General features: G+C 57.2%; 5 protein-coding genes across 5 annotated transcripts; 2 read left to right on the top strand and 3 right to left on the bottom strand.

Annotated features, from left to right (window-relative positions):
- Positions 1 to 409: 409 nt before the first annotated feature.
- On the bottom strand, positions 410 to 1,549 carry IWZ02DRAFT_475444 (imidazoleglycerol-phosphate dehydratase). Its single transcript, XM_066769013.1, has 2 exons — positions 1,246 to 1,549; positions 410 to 1,149 (listed from the first exon to the last, which is right to left on the bottom strand). Exons 1-2 carry the CDS (start codon positions 1,505 to 1,507, stop codon positions 740 to 742), a joined length of 672 nt encoding a protein of 223 aa, XP_066622292.1. The 5' UTR covers positions 1,508 to 1,549; the 3' UTR covers positions 410 to 739.
- Positions 1,550 to 1,668: 119 nt separating this feature from the next.
- Positions 1,669 to 2,326, top strand: IWZ02DRAFT_452386 (putative DNA-directed RNA polymerases I and III 16 kDa polypeptide). Its single transcript, XM_066767587.1, has 4 exons — positions 1,669 to 1,851; positions 1,910 to 2,001; positions 2,055 to 2,131; positions 2,189 to 2,326. Exons 1-4 carry the CDS (start codon positions 1,732 to 1,734, stop codon positions 2,302 to 2,304), a joined length of 405 nt encoding a protein of 134 aa, XP_066622293.1. The 5' UTR covers positions 1,669 to 1,731; the 3' UTR covers positions 2,305 to 2,326.
- IWZ02DRAFT_452389 (uncharacterized protein) lies at positions 2,327 to 3,255 on the bottom strand. The gene is made up of 5 exons (XM_066767588.1): positions 3,018 to 3,255; positions 2,894 to 2,955; positions 2,665 to 2,811; positions 2,483 to 2,593; positions 2,327 to 2,424 (listed from the first exon to the last, which is right to left on the bottom strand). Exons 1-5 carry the CDS (start codon positions 3,199 to 3,201, stop codon positions 2,413 to 2,415), a joined length of 516 nt encoding a protein of 171 aa, XP_066622294.1. The 5' UTR covers positions 3,202 to 3,255; the 3' UTR covers positions 2,327 to 2,412.
- A 33-nt stretch (positions 3,256 to 3,288) lies between these two features.
- On the top strand, positions 3,289 to 4,381 carry IWZ02DRAFT_452392 (cell cycle control protein cwf14). Its single transcript, XM_066767589.1, has 2 exons — positions 3,289 to 3,654; positions 3,724 to 4,381. The coding sequence occupies exons 1-2, from the start codon at positions 3,474 to 3,476 to the stop codon at positions 3,993 to 3,995; spliced, it is 453 nt and encodes a 150-aa protein (XP_066622295.1). The 5' UTR covers positions 3,289 to 3,473; the 3' UTR covers positions 3,996 to 4,381.
- Positions 4,382 to 6,314: 1,933 nt separating this feature from the next.
- On the bottom strand, positions 6,315 to 8,516 carry IWZ02DRAFT_433374 (forkhead box protein J2; the record flags this gene model as incomplete). Its single annotated transcript, XM_066766289.1, has 1 exon — positions 6,315 to 8,516. One exon carries the CDS (start codon positions 8,514 to 8,516, stop codon positions 6,315 to 6,317), a length of 2,202 nt encoding a protein of 733 aa, XP_066622296.1.
- Positions 8,517 to 10,677: the final 2,161 nt, after the last annotated feature.

A 10,677-nucleotide genomic window follows, 5' to 3' on the forward strand; every position in this document is an offset into this window, starting at 1 on the left:
GTGCGTTCCTCAAAGTCAAGTAATTGCCGGAGGTCTAACCCGGATTATGCCCAATGTCGTGGGTGAGAGGGAAGCGAAGTGATCGATGTCACTGAATTGACTTGCCTCGGGGACGGCAGGACGGATCCCGAACTCGACAGCCAAGGATAGCAGAGGCTGAGAAGATTGAGGTGAATCGCAACCCAGAGCGCCAGACAGTGGGGGCACACGTTGGAGTGTGAGGTGGGAGTTGTTGTTCTGCTTCGGTTGGAAGTGTGTGGAAGAAGTTTACATAGCCCAGGAGCATGAATGGAGCATTTCCGACCCAGGGAGGGAAGGCGCAGGTAAAGCCAAACTAGGCCCGAAGTCTTCGCTTTGATAGGTGTATCTTGTCAGTTTAGTGCAAGCCAAAGCAGAGAGCATCGCCGATCAGGTCGCTGGAGTGGGTTAAGATCAGGCTTTGATATCTGTACAATTGAAGTAGCTTTTGATTCTCATCCTTGAAGATATACCGTGAAGTATCTGAGGCACATAATCGGAGCCTTCATGCTTGAGCCACTTCGAGCTCGTGTCCCATGAAATTGCCGCTGCAGTCTCCGAGAGGTAATGTAGACTCCAGCGCCGCCCCAGAAGGGCTCGAGCCACCAATCCACCATCTGCTGGTGACGACAAAAGCCTCTGAATTTCTTCCATAACGCAAGACCTCAACCCTCAAGTTGATATGTCCATTTTACTCCGCGATTCTATGGCCAACACTTGCTCAGTACAAGACACCCTTTGTGCTAGGCTCCTCGCCTTCCCTACCCTTTACCCTGGTGGTAGCCTGCCTCGTCGCCACCGCAAGCGCCTTGAAGGCACTCTCAGCCCTGTGGTGGTCATTCTCACCCCGAAGGCAGTCTACGTGCAGGGTGACGCCAGCACCCTGGGCAAAGCTCTGGAGGCAGTGGGGAATCATCTCGCAGCTGAGGTCGCCAATCTTCTCGCGGCGCAGGCCGAGGTTGATGACGGAGTAGGGGCGATTAGAGAGGTCGATGACGGCACGGGAGAGGGCTTCGTCGAGCGGGCAGTATGCGCTACCGAAACGGGCGAGGCCGGCAGTGCCGCCGAGGGCTTGCTTGAAGGCGACACCAAGAGCAATGCAGACGTCTTCGGCGGTGTGGTGGTCGTCGACTGCATTGGGCGATTAGCCAGTGACTATGAATTCTCGAGAGCATTGACTGAGCAATTGCTTCGAGTCAGATACAAAACCGGTGCTGATTGACGTACTGTGCAAGTCGCCCTGGCATCTAAGCCTCAGGCTCCAGCCGGAATGCTTCGCCAGGGCGTGGAGCATGTGGTCGAGAAATCCAATGCCAGTGTTGATGTCAATGTGCTGGCTGTTGGAGACTTGCGCGGCATGACTCCCAGCATCTCCGTTGGCCGCATCTTGCGGAAGTTCCAGGACGCCACCGTCCAAGTTCAGGCTGAGCTGAATCTTGGTCTCGTTGGTGTCGCGGTTGAGGGTCGCGCTTCGTATTCTGTCGGCCATGGCGATTTTGGTATTTGTTGACTGCGAAAGTTTGGCGCATGCAGCGACAATGATAAAGGGTTCAGCTACGAGCTTTTTGAAGTGGACCAATCAGAGGCCCTGATGACCGTTGACCGCCCGCGCGGATCGATAAGATAACCTCAAATCTCCGTCTTCGCCGCAAATCCTCGACTCTTTGAATTCCGTTCAACTTCCACTGCGCCAGCCAAATCACAACCGCCACCATGCCGTCGCAAATGAGAGAATCTCAGGACCAGGAGATGCAGGACGCCCCCGTCGTTGACCACGCAGAAGAGAACCCGGAAGAAGAAGATGAGATTGAGGTAAAGCAGCGCATCCGCGTTGTAAGTAGCCTGTCTGAATACATTTGCGGCTGCGAGTTTGGAGCTGACGAGCCCAAAGCTGCCAGGTTCTGAAACCACTGCCGCATCTTTTGAGTTCGAGAATGAGGATCACACACTTGGAAACGCACTCCGCTACATCATCATGAAGAAGTAGGTGGATCACTCGCGCTTTGCGTGGGATTGCTCAGCTAATGTCTATACAGCCCTTCAGTCGAGTTTTGCGGTTATTCGATCCCCCATCCCTCCGAGAACAAGATGAACCTCCGCATACAAACATACGGTTAGTGGGCAACGCATTCAAGGGCGGCATGCCAAGCGAGAGGCTGACAGCAAACAGACGATGTCAGCGTCTACGACGTGCTCGAAAAGGGCCTGGACGACCTCGCTGATCTCTGCGACGTTGTGATCGACAAGTTCACCGCTGCGCGCGACGAATTCGTCGCGAAAAAGTAAATTTCACGTCTTCAAAAAAATTTGGATTGGGCAGGCGTTCTAGGCGTGGGATCGAGTGCTGCGGCACAGCACGGGCACTGGAATTTTGGAATTGCATTGTACAGGAGTCTAATTGCGGCCCTGAAATATATCATCAACAATGGTCATTAATCAAAGAACGACGATGCAGCGAGCTTACCTCCAGAAACCCGCTGATAAAGTTGTTGGGCAGCTTGTGCCTCGGCTCTTCCTCCTCCGTCGTAAAGTACTTGAGGACGTGGGGGTGTTGCTTCCAGAAGTTGAGGGTTTCCTGTGTGCGGCATCAGCTCACGATGCTCCCAACCCCACCCTCCGTTCCCCACTTCCAAAGGTGTAGCGCACCTGCAACTCGGAGTGCGAGTGGAAAATGAGGACGTCCACCGTCTTCAGCTGCTGGACGTATCTGTGCCTCTCAAACTCCTGCCTGATCTTGGTCCTGATGGTGGAGACCGGGAAGCCGAGGGTGTACATCTTCTGGATCTCGGGAGCCTGCGCTCATTGCGCCGGTCAGCGCTCGCCCGGGGTAGCGCCCGTTCCCATGGGCTCAGAAGGGTTGTTTGGAGTCACATACTGCCCGCAGCCAGTCGCGGTAGCTCCTGATGACCCTCTGTTTGGCATCGGTCCAATTAACAGCTAGATGATGGTCATCATGTCAGTAGTGCTCCAATGGAAACAGCAATAGAGCGTAGGCATACAGGAGCGCGTCCGCTGCGCAAGAAAGGTCGGATTGATCGTCATGTTGGTATATGAGCGGTGTTGCTCCGGAATGATCAGGTCAGGGTACCCGCAACGACGACAGTCCGGGGGAGGCGTGTGCGCACCAACTGACGTTCCGGGCGGCGGTGGACAGCGCGGGCGCAACCGCATCACGTAAGCCATCTTTACGCGGCTGGCGTAGGTAAGCACCGCATGTATCGTCGCCGACTTGCGGCCTTGCCTCGAACTTCTCCTCTTCACGTAAGTACCGTCGCATCTCTGGCCACCAAAACCTCTGCAAGCTCGTGCCTCGGCAGCGGCTAACGATTTGGCAAGACTCGCGCTTCTCATCTCGCATCCAATTACAGCTTTGTGCGCAACCCCGCGGCAGGAAACCGTCTACACTTTTCGGGCCTGGACAGGTAGTTGACCGTCTCGCGCGTCGCCACAACACCATGCCCGTCGTCCGCACATCCAAGGGCTATGGCCACAAGAAGGCGCCGCCGGAGGGCTACGAAGATATTGAGGACACGCTGCTCGAGTACGAAAACGCAATGAAGGACGCCATCAACTCGAGCCACGAGGGCAAGAAGCGGCAAGAGTTGCAGTGGCCCATCTTCCAAATCACACACAAGCGTAGGCCGTCTCCACAACCTCTCGTCTCTTTAGAAGAAAAATCGACGGCTGACATGATGTCATTTTTAGGATCGCGCTACATATGGGACCTCTACACGTCGCACAAGATCTCGCGCGAGTTATACGACTGGTGCGTCAAGAACGGCAAGGCCGACGCCAACCTCATCGCCAAGTGGAAGAAGCAGGGCTACGAACATCTCTGCTGCCTGCGCTGCATCCAGACCAAAGAGACTAACTTCAACTCGACCTGCATCTGCCGCGTGCCGCGCGACCAGCTCAAGGAGGACCAGAACATCCAGTGCGTCAGCTGCGGCTGCCAGGGCTGCGCAAGCAGTGATTAGACTTGGAGAAGGGAGGAAAAGCACGAACTTGGGAAAGAGGGCGTTTTTGAAGAGCGCGACAGAGAAAGTCTGGGGAGCGGCGTCTAGGCTTTATCATGATTTCTTGCACTGGTGTTTTATCCTTTTAATTCTGGCTGCTGCGAGCTTCTGGGCTGCATTTGAAGCTCCGCGGGCAAATGTCTATCGAGCAGAGTCACCAGTCCAACATCAAAGATACCCATCATCACAAAACAAAACACACAATGGAGCGACAACCGACCAACCAACCAGCCAATTGTCTATCGCGTCTATTTCTCTTGCAAGCGTCCACAAGCTTTCGCGTATACACATCCCCAGAGCTACAATACTGCTCACCCCCAACCCCCCCTTACGTCAACTCCTCACACCAACCGCACCGCACCCCACAATGCTCCCATGGTCCCCCCCCCCCCCCCCCCCCCCCCCTTCCCTCTCCCCCACTCATCCATCCCAACCGCCAAACCCACCATCCCAACCCTCTCCACCTCCATCTGCCAGCCGAGGCAGGCAGCACAACCAGGAACGCACATGCGGGCGACCCGGACAGGCGGAGAAACGCCACCAAAGCGAAGCACCGGCGAAGGACGAAAGAAGGAAGAGAGTGACAGGGAACGAAGAGATGGGGGCAAATGGCAAGAAAAAGTCAATTCACGCGCTGCCACGTCACACACCCCCAACACGCATGACCCCTGACAGAGAACCACCACCGCCGCCCCCGGTCCCAGTCTCGTCGCTTAGGGAATGCGGGGACTGAGAAAACAGAAGGATGTGTGGTGGTCAGCCACAACGAACGGAGCCTGCCCCGTCGTGGTGGTCGGTCTCTTGCTGGGACCTCCTGGCCTCCTGGTCTCCTCCTCACATGCACGCACAGTACAGCCCAGGTAATTTGGGGAAAAGCTTGTTGGTACAGTACGTCAGCTGCTATTTTGCTGCTGGACGACCTAGGTGGAGAGACGGACGAGAAGAGAATGAGAAATGAAATGTGGGGGATGGCAATGACTGGAGGTTCTGTGATTCAGTCATTGGGAGCCTGATGATGGGTGTAGCAGGTGTGAGTGTGAGGATGATTGGTTGTTGGATGGGGCGGAGGATACGATGACATGGTGCGGTAGACTTGACCTTTGAGAGAAGGGGGAGGGGCGGCGGCGGTGGCGGCAGTGGACACAGGAGTCGTTGTCGCTTGGTAGTCGGCTTCACATCATTGGCGCACAGCAATTCGCAGTGAAATGATCATAATTGTGTACGAGAAAAAATCGCCTGCTGCCTAGTCCAAACCTAAACCTGTCCTATCATATCCAAACCCATTCCAATCCGGTCCAATCCAATCCAGTCCAGTCCAAAAAGCCCAAAGGAAAGAAACCCCGAGAAAATGACCAGACCTGATACCGGTACCAGACCTTTGCCTTGCTTTGCCATTGCCAAACCATGAACCCAAAAAAGAAATCAAAAAAAAAAAAAAAAAAAAAACCCCCCCGGAACCCAATTCAATGTGATATCGCTACGCTATATTCGAGACCAATGAACGACGACGCTTGGATGTAAAAAGACACCATGAAACACAGAAGGGAAGATGAACCCAAATTTGCCCAAGAGAAGAAGTAAAACGGACAGACGTAGAGAGACGCACTCAAGTCAGTCACACGAATCAAGGAGGGAGAAGCTGAGAGACAAAAGTAGAAGTTGGAAAAAAAGAGAAAACCCAGAGACTATTAAAACGAAAATCAACCGCGCCGGTTACGCAGACATCCTATCCTCCATCAAGATATCAAGTCATTGGTCCCACGTTTGTTGTGGTAGCTCAAGTCCAGTCCAAAGGAGCCAGATGAGTTGAAAGCCGAAGAGCGATTCAAAGAGCAACCTTCAGAGGTCGATGTAAAGTGCCCAAGTGCAAGGCAACGAATTGCCCAGCTTTTGGTTGTCGAGAGTAGGTGGGGAGGAAGTACAATTGTAGCTGGCATGGTGTAGTGTTGGTGACGTGAAGCCGAGTCAATCCCAGCAACTCCAGATCCATCCGGATGCGCAAAAAGCCAAGTGTTTCCGTCAAAAAGCGGGTATCGGGGAGAAAGGTTGAAGCGTGGTTGTTGCAAGGGGTTGTGGTTGTTGTGAGTGTAAAGCACCTGCGCGTGGGGTATCATTCGTAACACGTAACGATCGTCAAGTTGGAACGGGGTCATGGCAGTCATGATCCGCCCGTCGCCCCATTTGAAAACCAAAACACCAAGTCCGAACGCAAGTCACACGCCAATGTGTCGAAGAAGCCAGCATCAATTGTGATGATGAAGACTGAGCACCGGTGGAAGCTCAGAGGAGTGTGGTGTACCGGCGGTTCATGCCGGGCCTGGAAGCCCTTTTGGTCGGGCTCTCATCCTGAGGTGCCTGGCGCGAGCCAATCTTCTGGAAGCCCTGCAGGATGTCGAAGCCCAGACCGGGCTCCTCCGTGTCGTCAGAGTGAAGGTCGACGCCGAAGAGCTCGTCAGCATTGCTGCCACCAGGCGTCTTGGAGGGGCTTGGCTGCTTGCCGGCAAAGAAGTCGGACAGACTCCTGCCGTGCGAGGGCGGCTTGAGCCAGTCCTTGGACGCCTCGGGGGTAGCATTTGCACGGCTACCGGTGATGTCGGCAAGGATGTTGGAAGAGGTAATGGCACGGCTGCTCGAGGGACGCTTAGCAGAGCGTTTCTCGGGAGAGCCGCGCGCAGAGCAGATTTGGCGCAGGGGGCTGTCGTTGAAAACGTCAAAGTTCTCGCTAAAATTTTCTTCCATAAGATTGAAATGCTCCTCGTCGGGGAGCTGGAAAGCAGGACTCCAAGGCTGTCCCTCAGAGAGTACGCCGAGAGTCTTGTCCGGCGAGTCAATGAGCTCCTGAATGCGTTTGCGGTGGTTGCGAAGGTTGGTGTTGGGTGAGACAGACGCCGGCGGCTTTGCGGGCTTCTTGAAGACAATGGCCGGAGTCAGGGGAGTTTGGTAGTCGCCCGCGCTCTTGTCAAAGGGGCGGAAAGGCGACGACGAGGCGTAGATTGACGACGGCTGCTTGAAGTTGGGACGGCCCTTGGTAGGGCTGTCGTAAGAGGAGCTCCGGATGCGGGCAATTTCCTCCTCTGCACGGCCTCGCTTGTGCGTGGGATGGTCAAAGTCGGCGTCCGAGGCGGGCAGAGGGGCGAGCGCAGCGGCCTTGACGGCGGATGACTCAATTGACGAGTAGTAGCCGCTGTCACCTAGCGCAGCAAACTTGCGCTTGCGGCCGCCAGACCGGCTCGTGGACTGAAAGCGCAGTGTACGAGGAGGGGTTCCCTCGTGCTGGGGGTTGCCCGACATGGCGGGAGGTGGTGACGAGGTGATGTCTGCAGGCGGCGGAGAGGAGCGCAGAGCGTGGGCAGGAGGCGGCATGTCGTTTTCTTGACCACTGCTGGCGGCGTCCTGGCCGTCGTGGATAGCCGGGTCCGAAGCAGGAATGGTGGCGTCCGAGGACAATTCGGTCTCATCGGGGAACTTGCTCGAGTCGATGCTCTCCTTGACAGGGGTCGACTGGAGTTGGTGGGAGGGCATTGGCGGCGCCGCTGACCTCGTCGGAGCGGTCGCCGGTCTCGAAAAGTCACTCTGGGTGGCCGGGAAAAAGTTGTCGGGATTGGCAATGCGGCGCGGCTTGTCCTTGAGGAATTGGCGCTCAAAGCCGGGCTCAATGGCCCAATAGTTGCCCTTTCCAGGATCGTCTTTTGGACGCTCCTGCTTGATGAAAGCCTTGTTGAGGCTGAGGTTGTGCCTGATGCTGTTTTGCCATCCGGTCTCGCCGCTGCGGTAGTAGCTGAAGGTGTCTGAGATCCACTTGTAGATTTGCGCCAGGGTCAAGCGCCTCTGAGGAGCACGGAGAATTGCCATGCCAATGAGAGTGGCGTAGCTGTAGGCGGGCTTGGTGCCCTCGTCCTCGACTGGCGGCATCTCGCTGGGCGCAGGAATGGGCTTGTCCTGATCGGCGTCCTGTGTCTTAGACTTTTTGGAATTCCGGTCTCGCAACGGTGCCGAGTCGAGGGTGCTCTTCTTTGGGAGGGGTTTGGCGTGGTAGTGCGAATCCGAGGGAAGCGTCATGTGGTCGCCGTAGTGGGCGGCGAAGTTGTTTTCCTTGTCAAGCATTCCGGTCGAGGGAAAGGTGGTGAAGAGGGCGCCGTGGGTCTGGGGCATGTGCGGCGCCATGCTTGACATGCTCGACGACCTCTTCATGGGCGAGTCGGTGGTGAAGTCATTGCGCCTGGGCGGAGGGATGGAGATGGAATTGATGCTGGACTCGGCCAGGGCCTGGGGCGGTGGGGAGCTCGAGTGGCCATGGTGCTTGTGGGGCGACTGGCCGCTGGTCTCGGAGCCGGGCGGATTCAGCAGCGTGTGATGGGTGGACGACACGTCGGTGACTTGGGCATAGGCGGGGAAAGCAGCAGGGTCATCGTAGTGGTCAAAGGGATTGACGGGGTCCTGGAAAATCTGCAGCGGCGCGGCATGTCGACGCGTCGCAGCCATGGCGGGAGGTTGCGGGGCGTCGCAGAGCGTCGCGGTGGGCCGAGCGGGACGAATGACACGTAAAAACGCGAGAAAACGGCGGGTTTCGGATGAGGGTGGTGGTAGTGGAGCGGTGGTGGGCGCGACGGGGGCGGTCTCTTTCGGGGTTGGGATGGCGGGCGGGAGGACGGAGAAGTAGTCGTTTTGGCGACGACGAGGCGGGAGATGAAGACGCTGGGCGGTATTCTCGGCGGGCAGATGGATGGGTCGATCTTTGGGTGGTGAGATGGGGTCGTATGCACCAAGTCAAGGGAGGACGTCTTACAAGGTGCTCTCGGCTGGTGGAGATGGGCGCTTGGGGGTCTGTGCCAAGGCGACGGCGGGGGGAGGACAGAGGAAGCGCACAAAGAACGGGCGTGGCAAGGGGGGGGCGAAGTGGTGGGCAGCGCTGTCTCTGCTTTGGCGAATGCGACGGAGGGCGAGCGATGTGAAGATGGAGAGGAAGAGGCTGCGAGGGCGAGGAAGACAGGTAAGATGGACGGATGGATGGACGGATGGTGGAGGTAGGTAGAGGTAGGTAGGTATTTAGTGGTTCGGGGGTGGGTGGTCGCGCGGACAGGCCCCACGGTCCCGCAGGCGCCAGCAGCCTGTCGTTCTGAGCTGGCGTTTTTCGCTTATTGCCTGGTTCATTGGCCGGGGCCACCCTACGCTACCCTAGGTACCCTACCCTACCCGCACCTTACACGGCCTACCTGCCTGCCTACCTATGACGAAGCAAGGACCTGAAGACTGCAATCCACTTGTCTCCGGCGTTTGGCCTGAGGGCGCCTCACCGAGAGCAAACAGCACGGCCGCTTGAAACGCCCCGAACTCAGGTCGACGCCCTCTGGTCGCACCACGCTGCCGCCGCCGTCGCAAGTCTCACTGCGATCACCGCCTGGCCTGGCGCATATCAACTCGCATCACCCGCAAAGCAGGCCCCGCCCGGCAGATCTCGCTGCGGATCATCCACCGCACCGCCTCTTTGCGACGTTGTCTGTCACGACCTTTTTCCCGTCCAATATCCAACCTCAGCCCCGCGGCATCTACTGGCCCGCTGTTTACAACTTTCCTGTTTGGGAGAATGCGACGTGCCGGGGTCCAAAGGTAAACACGTCTCATTATACTCGTCATTGGCCCTCAACCACATCTCCACCCGCCTGACGTGGCCGCCGTCTGCACCAATGCGGCCGGCTGAAACTTGGTCTTCGTGAATTGTGCCTTTGTACTGTCCTTACTGTTCTTGACCGGCGACGTCCAGTCCACAGTCCAGTCCACAGTCCAGTCCAGTCCAATCCTCTGCACGAGCCGGCAGCTTGACCCTTTGTGGCGACTCTGCAGACCCCGCCGTCCCGCCACGGCAGCCGCATGTCAGTTATACTCTGTATATTAACGCCTCAACCTTCTGCGGCCCATGAGACTCTGGACCCTTTGCCGTCCTTGAGCTTCACGGACGCCGCGAGTCAGGGCCGCCCCCATACGAGTCCACACGACCAACAATAACAGGCAGCATCCAGCAGCATCCATTGCCTTTCCGCCAGGCGCCCGTCGTGAGGCTCCGTCTTGTTCGACAAGTCCCTAGTCGACATGGATAGCATACTTAGCCCGCGCAAAAATCCTCCCGCACCCACCTTTGGCCCATCCATGGCGCCGCTCCTTCCGGCTTTTGGACGTGTCTGTACTGTGACAGCCCAGTGGACCCACTCCATCACAGCCATCAGCCGCACCAAGGCACACCGTTCGCGCCGCTTTCAACGCTGAGAACCACAGCTTTTTGCAACCGGCCTGCGCCCAAAGGCTCGTGCCGCAACCCTTACCAATCACACCCATGCGCCCCATGCCGTCAGAGCGCGTCTAGGAGAGGCTGCTGCTGCTGCTGCTAAGGGCTGCTTCTTGCGCCTACAGCAAAGACCACGCGCGCACATGGCCCTCGCCGCCGTCGCCCGTTGCGCTGCTCCTTCATTCCGTCAGGTTACGAAGTCCAGACTCTGCTCGCCCGCTCTCTCTCTCTCTCCCTCTCTCTCTCTCGCGCGCGCGCGCGCCTCACTCCTCCTCCAGCCAGCGTCCCCATCTGCACACACCAAGTCCGAGTCCTTGCGCCGCACATCTGATCGTCGATGTACCGCGCTACATACCCACCACT

Source organism: Phyllosticta citriasiana (genome assembly GCF_038021145.1).
Source record: "Phyllosticta citriasiana strain CBS 120426 chromosome Unknown IWZ02scaffold_7, whole genome shotgun sequence".
NCBI lineage: Eukaryota > Fungi > Ascomycota > Dothideomycetes > Botryosphaeriales > Phyllostictaceae > Phyllosticta > Phyllosticta citriasiana.

What these genes read in the sequence shown, in the direction of transcription:
- IWZ02DRAFT_475444 (XM_066769013.1), bottom strand. Translation starts at nt 1,507, where the DNA reads ATGGCCGACAGAATACGAAGCGCGACCCTCAACCGCGACACCAACGAG. An exon ending in ATGCCAGGGCGACTTGCACA is followed by an intron (nt 1,150 to 1,245) that starts GTACGTCAATCA and finishes CGCCCAATGCAG; the next exon opens with TCGACGACCACCACACCGCC.
- IWZ02DRAFT_452386 (XM_066767587.1), top strand. Translation starts at nt 1,732, where the DNA reads ATGCCGTCGCAAATGAGAGAATCTCAGGACCAGGAGATGCAGGACGCC. An exon ending in TAAAGCAGCGCATCCGCGTT is followed by an intron (nt 1,852 to 1,909) that starts GTAAGTAGCCTG and finishes ACGAGCCCAAAG; the next exon opens with CTGCCAGGTTCTGAAACCAC. An exon ending in CCTCCGCATACAAACATACG is followed by an intron (nt 2,132 to 2,188) that starts GTTAGTGGGCAA and finishes GACAGCAAACAG; the next exon opens with ACGATGTCAGCGTCTACGAC.
- IWZ02DRAFT_452389 (XM_066767588.1), bottom strand. Translation starts at nt 3,201, where the DNA reads ATGGCTTACGTGATGCGGTTGCGCCCGCGCTGTCCACCGCCGCCCGGA. An exon ending in TGCGCAGCGGACGCGCTCCT is followed by an intron (nt 2,956 to 3,017) that starts GTATGCCTACGC and finishes ACCATCATCTAG; the next exon opens with CTGTTAATTGGACCGATGCC. An exon ending in ACCGCGACTGGCTGCGGGCA is followed by an intron (nt 2,812 to 2,893) that starts GTATGTGACTCC and finishes CAATGAGCGCAG; the next exon opens with GCTCCCGAGATCCAGAAGAT.
- IWZ02DRAFT_452392 (XM_066767589.1), top strand. Translation starts at nt 3,474, where the DNA reads ATGCCCGTCGTCCGCACATCCAAGGGCTATGGCCACAAGAAGGCGCCG. An exon ending in CTTCCAAATCACACACAAGC is followed by an intron (nt 3,655 to 3,723) that starts GTAGGCCGTCTC and finishes TGTCATTTTTAG; the next exon opens with GATCGCGCTACATATGGGAC.